This window comes from Thermobia domestica, chromosome 1, assembly GCF_964235325.1.
Source record: "Thermobia domestica chromosome 1, izTheDome1.hap1.1, whole genome shotgun sequence".
Lineage (NCBI taxonomy): Eukaryota > Metazoa > Arthropoda > Insecta > Zygentoma > Lepismatidae > Thermobia > Thermobia domestica.
The window spans coordinates 301,870,804-301,892,481 of record NC_137454.1 but is presented as its reverse complement, the minus strand read 5'-3'; the positions used below and the strand labels follow the sequence as shown (position 1 = coordinate 301,892,481).

Genomic DNA, 21,678 nt, shown 5'->3' with positions numbered 1-21,678 from the left:
AGTCATGAAATTTAGCTTTTGGGTCACGATTTCTGTTTTATCTGTACAAATATAAGTATAAACTGGAAAATTTTGTTCTATAAAACCAAAATTTACCACCAAAAATGTCCATGGTCTGCTTTAGACGGTACCAAATTACAAGCGAAGCACGCTTCTATCGCATGCATGAAAATTTGGCCCAAATCGCTCTTGAGAATGTTACTAAATTTTGTGGTTTGGAAAAGAAAAGGTCACTATATTTCATTTTGGAATTTTAGTAGACACCCTGGTTTAGAATTTCGTAGATGTTTTGAAAGTCCAGAAATCGCGTCTTGATCATTTTTAGATTTCTTGATGTGCTCCTTAACTCCAGTATTAAAATTCCTTTTGTCATGCTAATATGCGATTCATTAAATTCACAAAACACTTGATAAATGCCACTTAATGAAAGTTTGTTAACAAAATACCTTTTGTACTTACTGAAGCTCTAATTTTATTAATCGATTGGCAGGAACTTGGGCATAGTATTTCTAAGGGTATTAAAACTAAGGAGTTGAGTAAATTTGATAATAAGAATGAATAAACTAAAAAATAAGTTTCTGTTTCATTATTCCTTTGTTTGACATTCAGATTATTAAAAAAAATGTTAAAAAAGAAGGTCGAATATTTGTTTAAAACCACTCATAGTTTGTATAAAACAGTTTTAGAGAAGTCTAATTTCTTGCTTTGTTGCTCCAAAATCAAGTATTGAAGCAACAAAGCAAGATTTTTCTTGCGCAAGTATTGAAGAAACATACTTTTACTGCAAGCAGTGGATATTATAAGAAACTCTCAAAGAACACAGAGCCGTGGTGGCTTAGTGATAGAGCATTCGCATTTGGTGCATGAGATCTCTAGTTCCATCCCAGCTCGCGCCAAGTGAACTTTGTGGTGGACAAACACCATGTGCATGGGTTTTCTCGGAGTTCTCCCGTTTCCTCCCACTTTATTCTAGAGATGTTCACCCTCGCGAGGGTGGCCCTCTCGAGGGCATCCTCACCCTCAAATCCCCTCGCCCACAATGACGCGAGGGCGAGGACAAGTTTCGACAGCGATGGCGAGGGTGCGCAAGGGCAAGGAGAAATTCCCAACACGAGGGCGAGGGCCAACTGTCACTGCGAGGGCGAGGGTGAACGAGGGCACGGACAAGTTTCGACAGCGAGGGCAAGGACAAGTCTTCAACACGAGGGCGAGCGAGGGTGATGGACAACTCCCTTCCCGATGGCGAGGGTGAACGAGGGCGAGGACCAACTGTCACTGCGAGGGCGAGAGTGCACGAAGGCGAGGAACAATTTCCTTCGCGAGAACGAGGGTATGCGAGGGAGGAGGACAAGCTTCCTTAACAACAACTATTTTGAATTTGGTGTTTGACCATTTTTGGAGAAATATAATATTTAAAATAAGATTTGCCATGTCCCCTAGATGAAAAGTTGATGTCATAGCAAGATTATAGATTGGTTATATTCTTCCTTTCATTTAATTGCAGTAGACAATTTCTCTTGTGTACTTCCACATAATTATTAAAAATAATAATGCAAATGAATATATAATATTTACATGTTTCTCATGAATGTTTCCGGATAGAAATGGCTCTACGTTTAGAAGCAAGTGTGCCTCATTGTTGCCCTGCCTGTAGTAGAGATCTTTTGGATAAAAAGTGTCTACACTGTCATGTTTAAAGAGTCAGATTTAAAAAGATTTGACGGAATGTCTTTTTTTCATAGATGGCCAGTTTGCACTGGGTTCGCCCTCACTTCTCTCAACTGAGCTCGCATTCACTCGGGCACATTTCTTTGAACTGGGCTCGTGCTCGGGCTCAGTTCTCTCAGTTTGGCTCAGGCTCGCGCCTAATTATTAAATGAATAGTTTGTATTGTTTCTGGAACCAAGCAATACGTCCTGAAGTTAATTGAGTACTAGTTTATTTCTTTACATTTCCAACTTCTGTTGTAAAAATAGATATTAAGTAATATGATACATCCATGAATATGCGGATGGTATAGCCTCGGTGCGATTTCATTGTGTTTTTTTTATCTTCTCCTACCCAAAACCAAGTTTTATATGCTCAAAGACACACACACACACACACATACACATATACATACATATATATATATATATATATATATATATATATATATATATATATATATATATATATATATATATATATATATATATATATATATATATATATATATATATATATATGTGTGTGTGTGTGTGTGTGTGTGTGTGTGTGTGTGTCTCTCTCTCTCTCTCTCTCTCTCTCTCTCTCTCTTGGGGCAATATAGTATATGCAGGTTAGTTGGGAATCTGGGGTCGCGCAATAGTATTCCCAATCGAGTCCTGCACCTTTTAAGTCCATTAGATTACCGCCCCCCCCCCCTTACTTTGAAGCAAGAAAGCTTTAAATTTTTAGCTTTATGACTTCCCTCAGGAGCAGCCTCTACTTTTAATTATGTGTTTGAAGACATATTGTCCTGCTAAAATACATTAAATATGATAATTTCTTAATTAGTTTTTTGCAGTAGTAATAAAGTTCGGTCGGACACATGTTCTTATCTTTTTTATTATTATTAGACAATAGACAATACTACTTATTCACCAACCAATACGCATTTCTTGGATTTTTTCGAGTCAAATGAGCAACACTAGTTCACTCAAGTCTTAGGTCTCAAACACTATTTATGAGCTTTTAAAGATATTCAAATCACAATATATTCCAATAATATATATGGTTTAAATGCTGTTAGATACACCCTTTTTACAACTCTCGTGACGCAGAAGGATTCTGAGAACCTCCAGATAAAGGAATACATTTTGTACGTAAATTTACAGAACGAGACGAGAAGTGAGTCCTCGAGAATCGAGACAATAAAGGAGTTTCCGAGAATTAGAACGAGAGGAGACTTCTAATAAAATTTATGAAACGAGATGATAAACCTTATTTCTCGTCTCGTCTCATGGGCAGCACTAGTTTGCATCGAAAGATGTAAAGGAAACTATTCAAATTTTATGTGAACATATTCATGGAAATATTAAGCGTGGAGTAGTCAATGATTTGTTCCATTTTAGGTGATCCGTAGTAAGTTATACGATGGTATGTTTAGTTTTCTTTGTTTAGGACGTATGTTAAAGAAATAATTCAGCAAATATCCTGGAAATTTGAGGATCTGATCTTCACGAGGGAGGACCTCGCGAGGACGAGGAGAAGTTTCCAGTATGGGAGCGAGGGCGAGAGCCAACTTTCACTGCGAAGGCGAGGGTGTGCAAGGGTGATGGACAACTCCCTACGCGAGGGCGAGAATATGTTTACAGCTCGAAGGCGAGGGCGAGGCTGCGCGAGGGTGGACAACTTCCTTTGCGAGGGCGAGGACAAGTTTCCAGCACGAGGGTGAGGGTGAACGAGGGCGAGGGCTAACTGTCACTGCGAGGACGAGGGTGAACGAAGGCGAGGACCAACTGCCACTGCGAGAGCGAGGGTGAGTGAGGTCGGAGTAAAATGAACATCTATGCTTTATTCATTCCACTATTTTATTCATTTCTCATCATCACCATCTCCTTTAGCCTAGCCGGCATAATCGTGGGACGTAAAACAAAGATTTTTCTCAAAGAACATAAATAGGCATACTATATTTATTAAAATCGAATTTTTTGACGAATTATCGTAATTTTTATTATTATTATTATTATATTTGTTAATGCTGAGGATAACTTCAAATATTTTCATTCTCTCACTTCCTACTGATTTTAGTCGAAAGCAGTGGGGGTGATTTTGAAGCAAAGCACACACATACACATACGAGATCATATTGCATCAAAATCAGATAAATTTTGTACAGGTAATTGTGGAGCAGATAGACATGCAAATGCCGTAGAAGCTAGCTTACATTCTTTACAATAAATGTATGTTTTTTATACTATTAATATACCTTTACGGACAATGAATTGTAGTTTGTGATAAGCGGCATTTTGTTAGTTGGGAACAGTCCTAAATGGCCGGAAAGAGGATAGGTTGTCGCACCTCTGGTCAACATTCTGAAAATAATAGAAAATAACTCCCTTCCTCCTTGGAATCTCCTCCCTTCCTCAGCCTCTCTCTATCTTCAGCCCTCAGCACTGTGTATACATTTCTTTGTAAGCCCTTGTTTTCCTCCAGAGTTTCAAAGTGATCACTACAAGCTTTTCGTTATACTCGCTAAAGGCGGTAAAAAGAGCAAAGAGCATCTGGTGGCCGGGAAAGCGTACTACTTTCGCCGGAAAAGAAGACTTATATATACAACAACCTTGATATAAGTTTCCTAAGGACTATTTTTTTTATGACATATTTGAATTTTCAGGGGAGTCAGTAGAAGAAAACGTCCGTAGAGAAGTGGCAGAAGAAGTTGGTTTGGAGGTAGTTCGCGTTCAATATGTTGCATCTCAACATTGGGCATTGCCTGCGAGTCGGTTAATGATTGGTTCCATAGCAGTAGTCAATAACGAAGAGGTAAGCAGTAAAAAAAGGTATTGTTGAATTTTTAAGCAGATCACGAGCCTAGTAAAATATATGCAAGGCTATTCATAATGATCTTCCCGATTCCCAATTTTAAAACTCACGTTTCTAAACACATACATTCATGAAAGTAATATCAAATGAAACAGAAGCCCAGAAAAAGTTGTATATAATATGACAGGACTCTCGTACCTACACATGCTCCAGACATGACTATTCCCATAGCTAGAAGAGGAACATAAGGATTTTATTTTTCAGCAGAATGGGGCACTACCACATTTACATAGAAATGTCAGAAGTGAGCTGAGCAGAAGATTACCACACAAATGAATTGGACGTGCAGGTCGTAAGGATGAAGAGCTGTTTTCTTGGCCTCCACGTTCCCCTGAACGTACCCGTGTGACTTCTTTCTGTGAGGTTTTGTGAAAGAAAAAGTCTACAAGCCACCTCTGTCAGCCACTGTAAATGGTCTTCGAGGGCGCATTACAGACACTGTGTTATCCGTCGATCGCGAAATGCTACAACGTGTTTGGCAGGAATTTGACTATAGGCTTGATGTGTATCGAGTTACGAAAGAGGCTAACATTGAATACCTGTAATCTGAAAAAGTGTGGAATGAAACAAACAAACAAAAGAAAAACTTTTTAAGTTTCTCTTTCATTTGATATCACTTCCAAGTATATGTGTGTGTTAATAAACGTGAGTTATTAAAGTTTGTAATTGGAAAGAGCATTTTAAATAGCCATAGTCGTAAAATTGAATCGAATAAGATTAACTTGCAACTGCAGAATCTAACTTGAAAGAAACAAATGAAATGTTCTATATTAGGAATGTCGTTAGTATCAAAACTAAGGAGACTTAGTGCTGAAAAACACAAAGGTATATGATGTAAAAAAATAAATAAATAAAAAATAAATAAAATAAAATAACAGATACATTGCAAAGAAACTTGGAGCAATCGTTTTCAAAAAGTATGATCGTAGATGGAAAACAGAATTGTGTAAATCCTTTCTTCAAAGAATTGTGTCTAATGAAGTAGGAGTTAAAATTATTATTTAAAAGAGGACTGTTATTATCTGTGTGATGCATCAAAGGTTATTATTTTACTGCCGTATATTTCGCTGGTCCCACTGTTTGCTTCTTCGTATAGTCCTCCGGATTACTTCTTGAGCCGCTTCTTAATTCATTTTGTTTTCTTTCGTTCTTCTTCTTGTGTTCGGTAAAAAGAATTTCTTTAGCGCTTAAGGTTGAACTTTAGTAGATAATATGAATTTTTACTTTTCGAAATTCTTAGATTCACTTAGGTGTTTCGATAGTCCCAAAACCGTTTGAATCTTCTTTAAGATATTACACTACCAAATTCAGGCTGTTTACAATATGAACTAAAGATCATTTAGCGTACGTTTCAGAACTTTTGCACTTCCCCACCAGAGATATTCAAGTGCAAACAATGGCAGAATTCCATATGTGGTCATATTTGGTACCCTGTAACAATCATGTTGGATCTCATATTTCGTATAGCTGTACACTCATGTCCAAAATTATTGTCGCATGTCTATAAATATGTTATTCTAGGAATATAATTTGGTAACGAATTCGCCCAGTATTTCTTATAATGTTAATGTGTATAATCGACAAAGACATGTATGTGACAAATTTCATGTCAAAAGAGCAGTAAATAAGAACAATAAGGCGAAAATAAAACTTTCTTGTCCATTTAGCAACATTTTTGTTTTACTCATTCTAATTTTTGTATTTATATTTTTTTTCCTATGAAATTTACCACAAATATACATTTCCCGATTATACATATAGTATCAGTATTAAAAGTACCCTGCAAAATCATTATCAAATTATATTCTTACAAGAAGACAATTATAGATATGCGACAATAATTTTGGACATGAGTGTGCATAAGTGGAAATAAATAGAAAGTTCATATGACACCCTTGGGTCAACTCTTTCTCAACTTTTCATGGCTTAAAAACGGCAATTTGGCGTTTCTCATTCATGGTTTTGTGATGTGACAATATACAGTATGGTTAATTATATATAACCCAAAATTCTGATTAGGTCGTAAACTTTAATTTTAGTTTAACTGTAAACTTAGACTGTAATTGAAGATAAGACACGTATCAATCGAGAGAACACATCAAACTGAAGAAAATGGCATGCTTGAGGGTAAATTCTCATACGTAATTTTAGAAACAATCGAGAAAAATGAAGTTTTGTGGTGCTTAAAAAGTACGAGGTGTACCAAAAGTACGTGCTGTTTACATCTAACTCTGGTCATGTTCAATATTTGAGTGAGACGATTCCGTCAATTTTCAACGTAATCTCCGTCCACTTCCACACATCGTGTATACTCCTTCAAAAAGCATCTTGAAGTCATTTCGGGGAGGATATCTTACACGTTAGTATAAAACACTTCCGAGGAAACTTCTGGATGAAAAATGTCTGTCCCGCAAGGAATCCTTAAGTTTGGGAAACAGCTAGAAGTCACAGGGAACAAGATCTGGGGATTATGATGGATGTAGGATAAATTCGGTGTGTGTGTGCTAAAAAGAGGACAATGTCAGCTCTGTGCGGCGTTGCATTGTTCCAGTGCAGGAAAAACGTGAACTTTGGTCGATTTTCTTGCAATGCAGGAAGCAATCACTTCTCCAAAAGTTGTACACAGTACTGACCAGTGATCTATGTTCTTTGGGTGGGATAGAGTATGGCATAGAGAACTTTTTCGCTTAATGGAACCTTGCGAAATTTGTATGCGGTTGAGGAGGAATATTTTGGGTACGGGACCAATTTTGACTACAGTTTTATTTCGGGATTGAACACAAGAATAAACGTTTATATATATATATATATATATATATATATATATATATATATATATATATAAAATGGGAGGGGGAGTTGCTTCGCTTTCTCAATATGCAAGAAAATCTGTGAGGAAAAAAAAAGAAAAAAACTTGAATAATTTTGAAATTATTACTAAACAAGTGATTGAGGAACTCAGGAAGCACAGAAAATTAATACTAAAAAAAAAATATGATCAAAAAGAAAAAGATATAAAACCAAAAGAATTTTAAGAAAACTAACCAATTCTGGAGTTTAACTAAAATTACAACCACAGATTAGATCTGCAATACAAAGAACTATCACTTTCTGTTTTTGTGTTGCATGTGCATGTGAATTGTGTCCTAAAAGAGAGTGAAAAGAGTAATGAAGGAAAACTCAAACACGGTAGAAAAACAAATTGCAAGCAAAATATGTAAACATAAAAACGAAATGTGAATTGTCCAAGTATGTGCTTTGTAGTTGTATATAGAAAATGGTAGAGGAAAGTTTATCATGTCAAAAGGTACTATACCAATAAAAATTCCTTCGCCCATAACTGGGACTACATAATATGTGTTCCTATAGCCTTAAATGACATCCCTGAATAGCATCCTCTTAAACTATGAACTATTTTATCGTTCAATTGTGTATGAACGAAACCGTGGGGAGCGAATAGGCAAGTTCGTTTCATGTTATTTCTAAACCATTTCTGTGGATGAACTACGATAATGCTGATTGTTTGTTAATAATACATAATACACATTCATCTTACGAATTTATATTGTTGAGAGAGTTACATAGAATTTATTTAACATTTGATTTTTGCTTCTTTCAGATCTCAATCGATCATACAGAGCTTGAAGATGCTTCGTGGTTTGATCCAGTACAACTTCAAGACGCTTTGAAGCGCGTAAAAACTTCTCCAAGTCAGATAGGAATTACAGACAAAAACGTAATTTGGGTCCCACCAAAAGGAGCGATTGCACACGACCTTATTGAATGGTGGTTGAGGCAATACCATTCATAAGAAAAATTGAACGTTACGGTGTTGTAAACGTTAATATCAAGTCTTTTCTCTCTCTCTCTCTCTCTCTCTCTCTCTCTCTCTCTCTCCTGAATTTCTAATGTTCGGTGGAACTTTCTTTACTTCGCATGGAAAAAGATTTTCCTCGATAAACTTTACAAATCAGTTTTTCCAAATTTTATTCATACAATAAAGCTAGGATCGCTTAGTTTTAACGGTATTATTTTTACATGTATTCAGTTAATTTACATTGTTATGTCCTGTACTGGATGTGGACTGGGACCATAAGCACCAGATGTGATTAACTACACTTTGGCTGGTGGAAATCCCTGAAAATAGAATATGTAGTTTAATTAGACTAAGTTTTTGTGATAAATAGCTTGTAATTGGGGAGTAATTGGAATTGTAATTGGAAAATAATACGTTGATATTAAGCCTCTGAGGAACTGTCGTTAAATCTTTCACTATAATTACAATTCTCTCCCGAGTATTTCAGTTCGTGAAAAATGGTGAAACTTTGATCAGCATATTGTCCAATTTTCTGCGAAATAGCCATAAAATGTGCGCGTTGATTAGGCTACTGGAAATTCAGTGTACAAGCCTAAATGGATTTTATACGTTCTGCAAAGATGTAACTATGTATCAATTCTTGACATATTTCTTTTGAAAAAAGTTAACAACACTGAGAATTAATGTAATCATGTCACTTATATTTCGAAAATGTCAGCAACGACTGACTTTTCCAATAGCTATTTTTTATACTACTTTTTTCTTTTCTTTTCACTTTTTTTCCTTTTTTTAAATTTGAAACAGAGAACATGTGTGATTGTGCTTTCTAACTATCGAAGTTCAATATTTCTGTCGAAATAATACACAACCATGATGTTTACTTATAAAGCTTGTAATAATCCTGTACGGAAATTAATTGCACACCTGTCTGATATTCGGTACGTTTAGTAACAAATACTATCACTCGTTTTACAACTATGCAATAATATACAGGGTTAGCATAGATGAGTCATTCGTTTTGAAAAGGCTATGTTTTCAGAAGTGTTACACACATGAAATATATATGAAAAGAACCACAATCTCACCAAGTTTATATACCCTTTACAAATGTTCACCACTATCTGCCCCTTTGGTGACATAACACACGTTCATGTGATACTCGACGTCTTGCTTTCCCTTCATTTCCAACAGGTACTAACCTCGTACTGTCACACTAGCTCACCCGATCGGAAAGATAATGGACTCGGTGCTGCCACCTGGAGTACACAATACAAACTTGGTGAGTCTGTGATTCTTTTCATATATCTTTGATGTGTGTACGTGTAATGCTTTTGAAAATATAGCCTTTTCAAACCAATGAATCATTTATGATAACCCTGTATGTTGGAATATGTTTGAATGTATATTATTTACTCTGTATTAGTTCTGTCTTAAAGCAGGCAACTTGATTTTTTCCCCCCTTTTACTTCATTTGTGCGCTTATTGTAAAGATAAATTTTGAAGTGTAAATTCTAGAGATTAATGCACTGTAGTTACCCCCTTCAGTTTAGAGGAGAGATACGATTGTTGTAAGTGAAGGTGTGTGAAAGAAGGATAGAATGAGGAAGTGGAGGTGAGGAGTACCAGTGAAAACAATGTTATCCACCAGGAATTCACATGAGTTGTAATCGAATTTGAAAGTCTTCGAGCCAAAAATGAGCACTGTGCGCCCGTTAATTTAACGTAAATAAAGTAACTGGCAGTGTCATAGCTTATACAAATCATTGCCAACAGACTGATTGCCATTCTATAGTTATTATTTTAAGTTAATTTCTTAAACGTTTCAGTTCTTCATAAAGAGATGATATGAGTGTCAGTTAAATAAGGTAATGCTAATAAATATGATATTGAATTGCGTTTTCAAAGATGATAAGGATTCCGCTATTCCTCACAGAAATACTTCCAAGTGTGACAAGTTTTTCCATAGAGCATTTAACCGAGGTGCATCAAAGTAAATCTTGCTGCTATAGACAGGCTTTGTTAAAATATTTGTAATAAAGGATAGCTTTGGAAAGCTTAACGTATGAAAATGAGTCAGTCACAGAATAATCCTTGGTTGCACTTCATACTTAACACGATAGGATAAAAGCATTTATGTCATTTCCTTGTGTTGTACATTCTCGTACTATCTGACAGCGCAGAGTGCGCTATTTATGCATAAGGTCTTCCATTTTTCTCTCAATTAATACAAATGGATATCCATTGACTTTTCTTTCACAGCATACCAATTTCACGGAAGCATGCTAGTGTTGATATGTCGGAAACGGTAATCTAACAATGAAAACTACTGGATCTGAGGGGAAAAAAAAAACATACAGCTTGGGACGTCAGTATTAGGTTGGTGCGAATGAAATGTCCAGTTTGATGTTTGGTAGGAAACTCACCTCAGCAACACAAAACATAGATGGACTAATATCACGCGCCTAATGTCACAATCTCAGTACATGTTCAGCAAATAGTCAGGGATTCAGACAGTCAGGCGACAGTGCATTCGTTACTGAATATGGTCTATGGCAGTGCATCATGGAGAACACACAATTGCGAGGAATTTTTCTGTACCAATTCAGACAGGGACATTGTGCACAACAAGCCGCAAAAGACATCAATAGTGCATTTCGGCCAGGAATGGCGAATAAGCGCAACATTCGCCGTTTGGCTCGTCAAATTTCGTTCTGTTCACCAATATCGTGTTTAGATTATCTTAAAGCATAAAGGAAGCAGACACTCGGAAGTGTTCGCGCCGTTGCAGACGTGTTAGCAGGGTTCGATTTCTTAATTTACCAGTGGTGGTATAGGTGGATAATAATGTGTGGTGCATTTGCATATACATTAGGGACAGTGGGGTTCAAAGTTGTGAGATGGCCAAAAATATTTCCTGGAGCCCCCTCTAATCAGAGTATTATGTTCAAATTCAAAATCTAGCTAAACAAAACATTCAATTATCAAAGTAACAAAACAATAACAGAAAATGTAGTAAAGATAGAGTAATATAAAAAGTACGTACATACAACAAACCAAAGTTTTTTTTAAAAAAAAGAAAAGAAAAACATTACTTACGATTTAGTTGCAAAGGCGAGTTGCATGTGAACATTCTTCGACATTTCTTGCTTTCCCGGTAGGATTGTCTGTAGCATTGTGACGTTTCAATTTTATCCACATTATTGCATATTTTTCGGCATTAAACAAACGCAAAGGTGGACCATTTATAGATACAAAAGGAGCTTGATAAGTGTTACGATCTGCATACGATTCCTCAGATCATTCAATGTTTGATTCATTGCACTAAACCCACGTTCACATTCTGCAGTTCATATCGGTATTATTTGCACAGCTTTCTTAAGTTCCTGAACAGCTGGAGGCATATAAGAAGGATTGTTCACTACGAAGGAAACTCCATTCATTGACTATTTCAACAATTTGGATAATCGAGGGATGGCGTCGTCTCCGAAGAACGCTAGTTCATTTTGATCAATAGGCCAAGAAGCAGGGTTTAACACTGAAGCATCAACGAAAAAGTCTTTATTTGGAAAACGGGAATTTATGTTGTCTAAAAGGGTTTGAAGAAATTTCAATCGGAAAGTGTCAAATTTTGTTTTATCACTAGCAGTAGGCTTAATGATGGACACTCCTTTGAATGTGTTTCTTTGCTCTAATTCATTAAGAACATTTCTTGATCTCGGGGGATCAACAGTCTTTAACACGCAAATTGATTGATATACCAAATCGATTTCTCGTTTGGCTTCAATTGCAGATGCACTTTTGTTCTGCAAATAAAGCGAAAGACCTTTCAAAATTTCAAGAACATCATAGATTAATATAAATTCTCTGATGAATAACCAGCTGGTTAGCTTTACTAAACCCTCGAATTTCGATCTCTCACGCACCAGACGGGATGTATCTTTACTACATTTAGACAAAAGACTGCACAATGCAAAGTCACTTTCCCACAGTGACCGCACAGAATTGAATGAAGATGCAATCCAACGTTCTCCAAACACACGACCCAATTTCAGAATATTTGTTGATAGTTCTGATAATTGTTTAAGTAGTCTCTGGTTTCTTGGGCTATGAGAAAACACTGAATATAAAGCATCCATAAATACTTGCATATGATACACATCAGAGACAGATTTAATCACATCTTGCACTGTAAGCTCAAGTTTATGATTCATATAGTGAACCACAATTAAGTCGTCGTTCAATAGTTCACGTAATCTTGTTGCAAGTCCATTGTAACAACCCTGCATCACTGCCGCGCCATCTGTTGCTAAGCCAACAAGGTGATTCTTCAGAACGTTTTCCGTTATGCCATGGTTAGATGAAGTTTGTAACAAGCTTCTGCTGCAGTGTTGTCAAGTTAGACAATTTCAAAAAATTAGTTACACGCAACACATTCAAAAGCTACATGTAAATAAATTATCATACAAGATTTATTAGATGATGATGTGCTCTCATCAATTAAAATACTAAAATTTTCTCCTGACTCCACAATAAACTTAGCAAGACTTTTTTTCACTTGCTCGGCAATAAACATTATCATGTTTCTGCACGCATGATTGAAATATAACATATTTCCCACGAAAACTTCATTTAATCTCTGAAGTTCAACCAAAGAAGAATATGTCAAGAAAGACAGATTTTCTTTTGCAATCATATATGCAATACGCATGAGTGCTGCTGCTGTTCTAATTTTTTCTTCATTTTGCAGTTGCCATAGACTCATGCTTTTTCTTTTTTTTTTTCTTTTTTTGTATTGATTTCTCAATGTGCTGTTTCTTCCGATTATCCATTATTTCCATGCACTTGAGGTAGGACTTGCATCTTCCATGATCACCAATTTTGTCATTGTTTCTTGGGATTACACCGTCTATAAACGCATTGTCGATACGTACGTGTTCCATACTATCTACCTTAAGAGATCGAATTTCACTGCATACGGAACAAATAACTAATTTCATTTTGTTCATTGCCAACCACGGTCTGGTCTTCTTCCAGCTATTAAAACGAGATAGGCTAATTCAAAACAAACCACCATCGACATTTGCATTACTCTCGTTTCCCGACTGTGAAAACGATACTATTAGCATCACATTTAATTTTTTTTTTTTTTTTTTTTTTTCGTGGGACTTCTATATCGGTATTCACTTCATCAGCCAGTTTTACCTTACCCGACGAAGTGCCTTCATTTGTTGTTGTATTTGGCAGTCTCTGTTAGAAAAACCTCCAACCTAATCTTACTAGTCCAGTAATAGGTTCCTTGCTTGGTGATAGCACTTATGAGTCACAACTTAAAATGTAAAATGCCGGCTTTATTGGGATGGAGGTTTTTCCGATTAAAAATTCGGCTTTTTTAAATACCGAAATTTTGGATGATTATCTTTCTGAATTGAAAAAACCTACTGCATTTACTGATTTGTCTTTTTCTTTCCTATCGAATGACTAGTTTTCGTTGATTCTTGATTTTGTTTTTACCTTTTCTTTCTTCAGAATACGGTTATCATTTTTTTTTTTTTCGTGCACTAATAGAAAAAGAAAGGTGAAATGAACTGTTATTTCTTCATAAAACTGTAATGTTTAAAAAAAGAGCTCGTTTTCTGAGGCAAAAGATCCGTGAAAAAACTTTTTTAAACACTTGCACTAAAAAAAACTTTTAGTCACAACTCAGAATAATGATGCCGACTGTTCAGGAGCGCATAAAATAAGTACATTAAACACAATAAAATATCCATTCAAATATTAGGTGTGCGATGGTTTCAGTAGTTGACATTTAATATTCCACATATTCTTCCTTCCCTTTTAAATTAAAAATTCTTTTACAGTCTTCAAGGGAACTCTGGATATTTTATCTGTTAATCTTAAAATAGGAAAATAACAAAAGAAAATTTTATAATCGCTTCTTGTATATCCAAATAATATACAACTTCCTATCGAATATATATATATATAGACTACATAGCGTTCACTTTTAACAAGTTGCTAAGTAGAAAAAAATTGTTGTTATGCATTTGATTATTTTTGTTCGAGTTTCTTCAGAATTGTGGGCTATACCTTAAAAAAATAAACTTTTTTCTTTTAATACTAAATTAAGTATTAATTGCCTTTTTGTTAATGTTAATTGTTGAGAATCATGTTACTTTTTCAGTTGTAAGTATTATTACTGTTATAAATAAAAATTTTTACAGTTGGAATTGATTTTCATTGAATTAACCCATTGCAGGTAGCATTTACCTGTGTCGTTACACTGAAATAGGTGAAAGCTAATTCAGTCACCGTTCAGTCAGAAAAAATTGAATTCATAATACAACTAAGTATTTACAGATACAACCCATTTGTAATTCAGTCCTAATTTTTGAATTTTGTTGTTTCATTTTCTAAATTGCAAATTATATCCATTAAAACGTAGCAAACAAAGAGCAACTTAGTTCAAAATTTTAAGGCATGGAATCAATGGGTTCTATTATTATGACTGGAGGTGAAATGATGATGACAGCTAGCAAACTGCCGTGAGAACTCTCCTCAGGAAGCAATTTTCTGGACACTATCAGGATAAATCAAATGTTCTGAACTCTTGGTTTTTCTAATAATGCTGCAGGAGCAGAAATGTTCTATTCAACAACTTACTTGAAAATATTAAAAGAGTACTAATCAATGAAAGGATACAACTTCGTTCGCTTTATACGATTATGTGAGTGAGTAAAAATTGCATCATCTGAGATAGCAGTGTCTCTGTACATCTCCGTTTTCCTTTATTGGTTGCGGTGAGTATTTTGTAGTCTTTGCCTGATACCTGGTAAAGACACGACGGTTGTATTTTGACTCACATGGAAATTCTTTTGTTAGTGGTTTTTATGTTGGGAGTTATAATATGGGTCGGCCATTGGCCATTTCGACAAATTAGGGATACCAGATTGAACTGGAATCAAACCAATGGCATTTCTGTTTGGGGGCACAAATTTGAAACAGAAGTTTCATTTTTAAATCTCATTAGCACCGTTGCTTTTAAGACTTATTACTATTCCTACTAGCATTACTACTGATCAAACTTATACTGTACAGTTCGCGGCATAGAAATCGTCATAAAAATTCTAACTCCAAATTAATAACAATAAGACATGCAAATAATAAATGTATAACATAGAATAATATATAAATAGAAAATATACGTATGTAATTATAATTAAGAAGTAGAAAATACTTGAACAATAAAGTTGGAGTTTTTTTTTTTTTTTAATAAACCATACTTGAAAAGAAAATTAATTTTAATATCATTTTCTATTTATGCATGGCTAAAAAGAAGTGAGAAGCGCTCATTTAGGGTGCCAGTATTCATCTCTTCGAACCCAAAAACTAAGAATTCGATACCAATACCTTTCGTATTCTATTACGAAACCCCACCCATAGTCTATATTTTTCAGAATTTATAAGTATACTAAATTCGTTTCAAATTGCTCCAGGAGTCCATGTTGCGTCGTACGGTCCACTGTACGTTGTTTTCTGGGTCAAAAATTTCTGAACATACATAAATGTATTACAGTAACAATGAAATATTCTATTACCAACCGACTCGCGTTATTGTGCAAAACTTAATGATATGACGTAGGAAAATGACTTAAGGTTGTAAGATTTAATATCAGAGTTGAAACATCGCAAGTTAAGAAAAGGCACGTAATAAGAAATATATTTGAAAAAACTTTCGGCACTAACTGCGACTACATTTAATTCAAAAACGAACTTTTGGAATGCACAGTATGAACATAGCTTAAAAAAAAAGTTGGGATTTAAACTTAGGGTCGTTTCCTTACACTAACCATTCACCTAACACATAATTACCAAAATGCGCTACTTTTTAAGCTATAGGTTCGTATCCAAGTGACACCCTTATGCATTTACATTGCTTATATATATCGTGAGGAGGAATTTACGTAACATTATAGAAAATGAAATGAAGAGTTTTACGTCCCACGGTTATGCCGGTTAGGCTAAAGGAGACGGTGATGATGAATAATGAATGAAATGGTGGAATGAAGAAAGTGGGAGGAAACGGGAGAACCCCGAGAAAACCTACGCACACGGTGTTTGTCCATCACAAAGTTCACTTCGTAACATTATAGAGTTTTTAATGAAATATTTATGTATCAAATTTGAACAAAAATCGCCTGTTGTTTTTGAGAAAATCGTCTGAAAAAAACTCAGAATACTTTTTCTTTATAAGACAAATGAGATATCATATTGTCAGGTTATGAATGAAATAAAATTGTCCGAAAGAAACTGACCCAAGAGAAAACTACCCCTCTCGATTGTTTCTAAAGATATTGCTTATATTCCAGTTTAGAGTTGTAATTGAAAAATTGATTTATGAAATATAAATTAAATCCTTAGAGCCATTTTTGAGAAAATGGCAATTTTTGATTTTTACCTTTTAGTAAACTGCCCTTAATATTAGGGGTAGGGAGAAAATTTTTTTTAAAAAAAAGAGGAATATCATAAAAACATTTAAATTTAAAATTTGGTCTCGATACGTTGAATGGTATAGCCTCTAGGTGAATGTACACTCATGTCCAAAATGATTGTCGCATATCTATAACTATCTTCTTGTAAGAATATAATTTGATGATTTTGCAGGGTACGTTTAATACTGATAATCGGAAAATTTCATAATAAAAGAATTATAAATACGAAAATTAGAATGAGTAAAATAAAATGTTGCTAAATGGACAAGAAAGTTTTATTTTCGTTTTATTGTTCTTATTTACTGCTCTTTTGACATGAAATTTGCCACATACATGTCTTTGCCGATTATACACATACTAACATTATAAGAAATACTGGGCGAATTCGTTATCAAATTATATTCCTACAACATATTTATAGACATACGACAATAATTTTGGACATGAGGAAGGACAGACGTCGAAAAATCACTTTTTCGGTATATATAGGCCATGAAACGTGAAAATCCATTGAAATCTGGAATTCGATTTTTTTCTCACGGTTACCATACTTGCTTCTCTCCTTTCGTCGCTCGAAAGTAATAACACGAAACATTAGTGATTATAGACGCCTACATTATTATTTTTGAAGCTCCTCGCTGCTGAAGAATAGTCCTGTTTTCCAGTACAGTTTTGTGGGGGGAAAATAACAGGTTGTTTTCAAGTTCATCTCAATACAAATTTTATCCATCATAAGTTTAGTTTAGATTTCGAAACACCCATATGACCTGTGCATTACTGACTGGTATAACGAGAACATGTAGAATTATAATTTACAGCAATTATCATTATCGTTCCTATTAAGTGTTTATCGATAGTATAGATTTTGAACACAGAATTCATTGTGCAGTTCATTTACATTGAAACTAATTTTAAGTTTCATGTCCACTTCTGTGAAATTAAATGAAAAGTGTTGGTGCTGGCGGTATTGTATTCATATCAATTAAAATAATTTTAATTTAACGTTTTGTTACAATAAAAATCCTTGTAAATGCTTACCAACAAAGTACAGCAAGTTCCTAAGGTATAAAGGACACAGATAATAGCAGAGTTCCTACAAACTGGAAAGTCAAGAAATCAAGAGAAACTCAGAAGAAAATATAAAGTTTCATTGGACGTTTTTGTTTTAATAAATGAAGAACACTTAAAAATACATAAATATTTTTAACTTCAAACCTTCTTGCACATAATGGCATAATGCACATCGTCATTCATTGATGGTGCGATGAATCGGTAGATTGGAATATGTGTAACCTACTACGTCACTTGCAGTATTTATTCAGTGACTCTCCAGCTCTTCGAGGGAAGTTCACTGAATTTCCTGTGATATGCTGAGAAATTTTCTTCGTGAATACTACTCAAAGTTCTTTTAATGAGTCGTTGAAGAAGAGTGATGTCAATTTCTGCACTAGCATATGAAAGATGAAACAGAGAGTGACATTTGTATGAAGAAGAGACTAAATTAGTATAGGTAGATTATTTTCGAAACAGCTGTGAGCATTCGTACGTGCACCTCTGAATCGAGTCGCACAGCATGACGTTTCTACAACAAGGCGAAAACAATTGGCTAACAGCTCACACATACTGACCACAGCGTTTTCACTGTTCGCAATTCATCACTCCCCTCTCCCATGTTCCGGATCGCTATCTTCGCGCCAAAAGTCATAGCTGCTCCGAAAATAATCTACCTACACTCTGGTACTTAACACTTTCAGACCTGGTGGTAACATTTGTGTACATCATATTTTAAGATTAATATAATTACTCTGGAGGATTGAAAATGGCTGGGTTCTCAAGTTAGTATTCTTTGAACTTGTCTAAATCACTTTCTGAGTGGTGTGTCTTGAGTTTCTAAACTATATAGATCATTATGATCTTTTGGATTAATGTCATTTTGTATTTTGCATACGTATTTCAACCCTAGTGCACGCAAAATGTTTCATCCATAATTCTCTAAATATGACATCCGCAAACAAATTGACGGTTGTATTTCATTTGTTAAGTCAAAAAGAATAATAAGACAAAACAAAAATAAAATCGGAGAGTAAACAAAAAATTAGGGCTGAAAGGTTAAAGTGATCAATAACTTATTTGTTTTAACGTAAAGCCATTGTTAAATTTAAAACTGTAATCATTATATCATTCGTCCCTCCTGTTTTGCTTTGTTTTTGAAACCATTATGTTCAATTTATTAGAGTTGTGTACAGGGCCGTGCCGTGGGGGGGAGCAGGCGACGACCCCGGGCGCCGAAAAATTCAGGAGAAAAAAGAAAGATAGGAAAAATTGATTGGAATATATATATATATGGGGGCGCGCCGCCGTATACTCTCGCCCCGGGCGCTGATTTTCTACGGCACGGCCCTGGTTGAGTAATATGTTTAGAACAACGTGACTACTAACGTTTTAAACATTTTCAGGGTTTCATTGTTCATGCCAATGCCAAAGGGAAAATTAATATCTTAAAACCAATCGGTCATACAATTGGTACTTCATAACTAAATAACAATTAAAAATTGTTGGTTAGAGCAGTGGTTCCCAACCTTTTTTTATTTACTGAACGCTCATCACATCGCGACACACTTGATTTCTTTTTATTAATCATATGAATTTTAATAATACCTCTACGTAGTAGTGAGCATTGTCGCTGCCGATGGTGGCGTTGAATAATAGTCTGTCTCAAAATATATTTTAACTAATTATTAAATGTTAATTAAATAATATTTAAATTCTAAATTTTTGCAACATTCCCTATTGGACTGCTGCGACACACCTGTTGGGAACCACTACATTTAGAGTTTAGCGTCTCTTTTCGTGGATTTACAGCTTAAGATAAAGAGTCCGAAACAATATAGTGTGTTCAGATTTCAAGGCTTTCCCACTGGGAACCGAAACCGGGACTTACACCACAGGAAAAAAAAAAAAAGTAATATGGCACCTGATGGCATCGACTTGTTCATGTTGACATAAAATGAAATCTTCGAGTTTTACGTCTCATGGTTATGCCGGCTAGGCTGAAGGAGACGGTGGTGATGAGAAATGAATCAGGGTGTCTTTCAAGTATATTCAGTATAACTATCAGCAAAATTCCTGTACCTAATACAATGATTTTTTAAAGTTCTTTTGGAATAATCACACACTTGATGATTTCAGGTTTGTAATTGTTTTACCATCAAAAGAATATTTTAGTTTTAATAAATTTAGTTAACCTTGATTTTTTAAAAATACAATTATTTTTTAACATTTTTAAAGGACATCCTAACTCCCCTCACAGCTCTCCACTCCACCCATTGCTTTAAATGTCTAATTACAAAATGTATACAACTCTTGCTTTGCAAAAATTTACAATCTCGATGGATACAAAATTGTTTATAAGACTATTTAAAACAATTACAAAAAAGTATTGTTGACAAACTACCAGCTTCATGATTTTTCCAGTATGTGGATCAAAATTCCATTATTCCCAGTATCAGTAGACACCCTGTGAATGAAATGGTGGAATGAAGGAAGTGGAAAACCCACGCACAAGGTGTTTGTCCACAACAAAGTTCAATTAGCGCGAGCTGGGATCGAACCAAGGATCCTACGCACCAGAGGTGAACGCTCTATCACTGAGCCACCGCGACATGGTCATTGAGTTCAGAGAACAAATTATTACATATCACGTTTCAGTGGTGACTTTATTTTGTGTTTTGTATTTCACGCAATATATTTTGTTTTATAAGGAGTCCTCTAATTAACAAACACTTAATTGAAATCTCAGAATCCATTCCAAATAATTGACAGCCGTGTTCCAATTATGTGACGGTACGCATTGTAATATTCGTTCGACTTCCGGAGAGAGCTCATGTGGTTCGAATTCCATAAGCTCCGGGACCATGCTTCATATTGCCTCAGTGCTGAAAAGGACGTTAACCTCTAATCCAACACACCAAAGGTCTACACATTGTAATAATTATCATATGTAGCAATACTTTTGTCCCTTATGTAGACCATGAATATCAAGAGAAAATCTGTTCCAATCCAATTCTGAATTAACGTAAACCAAACTGATTGCTTTTCCTTGTTACTCTTATCTATTAAAAGAGCTCCTCCGTGGCTAAGCGGTTAGCATACGCGCCTTTGGCGTGGGAGACCCGGGTTCGATTCCCGGCGGGAGCTCATGTGGTTCGGATTCCACGTTAATCAGTAGGTCCACGTCTCATATAGCCTCGCTGCTGAAAGGGACGTTAAACTTAAAATCAACTCTTATCTATTAAATTTTCTTACCGTTAAAAACAAGAAAACGAAATTCACTTCAACGAAATACCAATGTTTTCCTAACCCTGTGTTTATCCCTGTATTGGACTGAAAGCTCCCAGTTATTAAACACTCCATTCCCATTAGTTTTTTTCTTTTTTACGCTTCTATTATATCAAATTTGATTTTATTTCCTTTATGATATTGCCACATTACAACGCAAACATTAACAACAGGAAGTGGAAAGAAAACAGAAAATAAACCATTGCATCCTTAAAACTAAGGATTTGTCTGATGCAAGTGAGGGAAAACTATCGCAATATTTGAATCTACATCTTCCGTACTGAAATAGAAAAACTTTAAGCCATTTCTCTACACTTCGTCGGTAACATTAAGTTACTCATCACACCTTGCAGAGATCTTTCCTAATACTTACAGAGAGGATGGATTCATAAATGAGTTCATTTTAGTCGTTCTGCAGTCTTTGTCTACTGGATTGACAGGAGTAAATGAAATTTAAACAAAATA

The 21,678-nt window shown here is 35.1% G+C and overlaps 2 protein-coding genes across 3 annotated transcripts in view; one reads left to right on the top strand and one right to left on the bottom strand.

Moving 5' to 3' along the window:
• LOC145661708 (NAD(P)H pyrophosphatase NUDT13, mitochondrial-like) overlaps nt 1-14,613 on the top strand; it is a 33,534-nt gene extending 18,921 nt beyond the window's left edge. For both annotated transcript variants that reach the window (XM_081727044.1, XM_081727041.1), the window contains exons 4-5: nt 4,361-4,509; nt 8,189-14,613. In XM_081727044.1, coding sequence (XP_081583170.1) covers nt 4,361-4,509; nt 8,189-8,380 — 341 coding nt within the window. In that variant the 3' untranslated portion in view covers nt 8,381-14,613. The remainder of the gene's footprint in view (nt 1-4,360; nt 4,510-8,188) is intronic.
• On the bottom strand, nt 11,830-12,672 carry LOC145680441 (E3 SUMO-protein ligase KIAA1586-like). Its single transcript, XM_081750977.1, has one exon. It carries the CDS (start codon nt 12,670-12,672, stop codon nt 11,830-11,832), a length of 843 nt encoding a protein of 280 aa, XP_081607103.1.
• Nucleotides 14,614-21,678: the final 7,065 nt, after the last annotated feature.

Bases quoted from the DNA above. Each gene is read 5' to 3' on its own strand.
- LOC145680441 (XM_081750977.1), bottom strand. From the start codon at position 12,672: ATGCAGGGTTGTTACAATGGACTTGCAACAAGATTACGTGAACTATTG.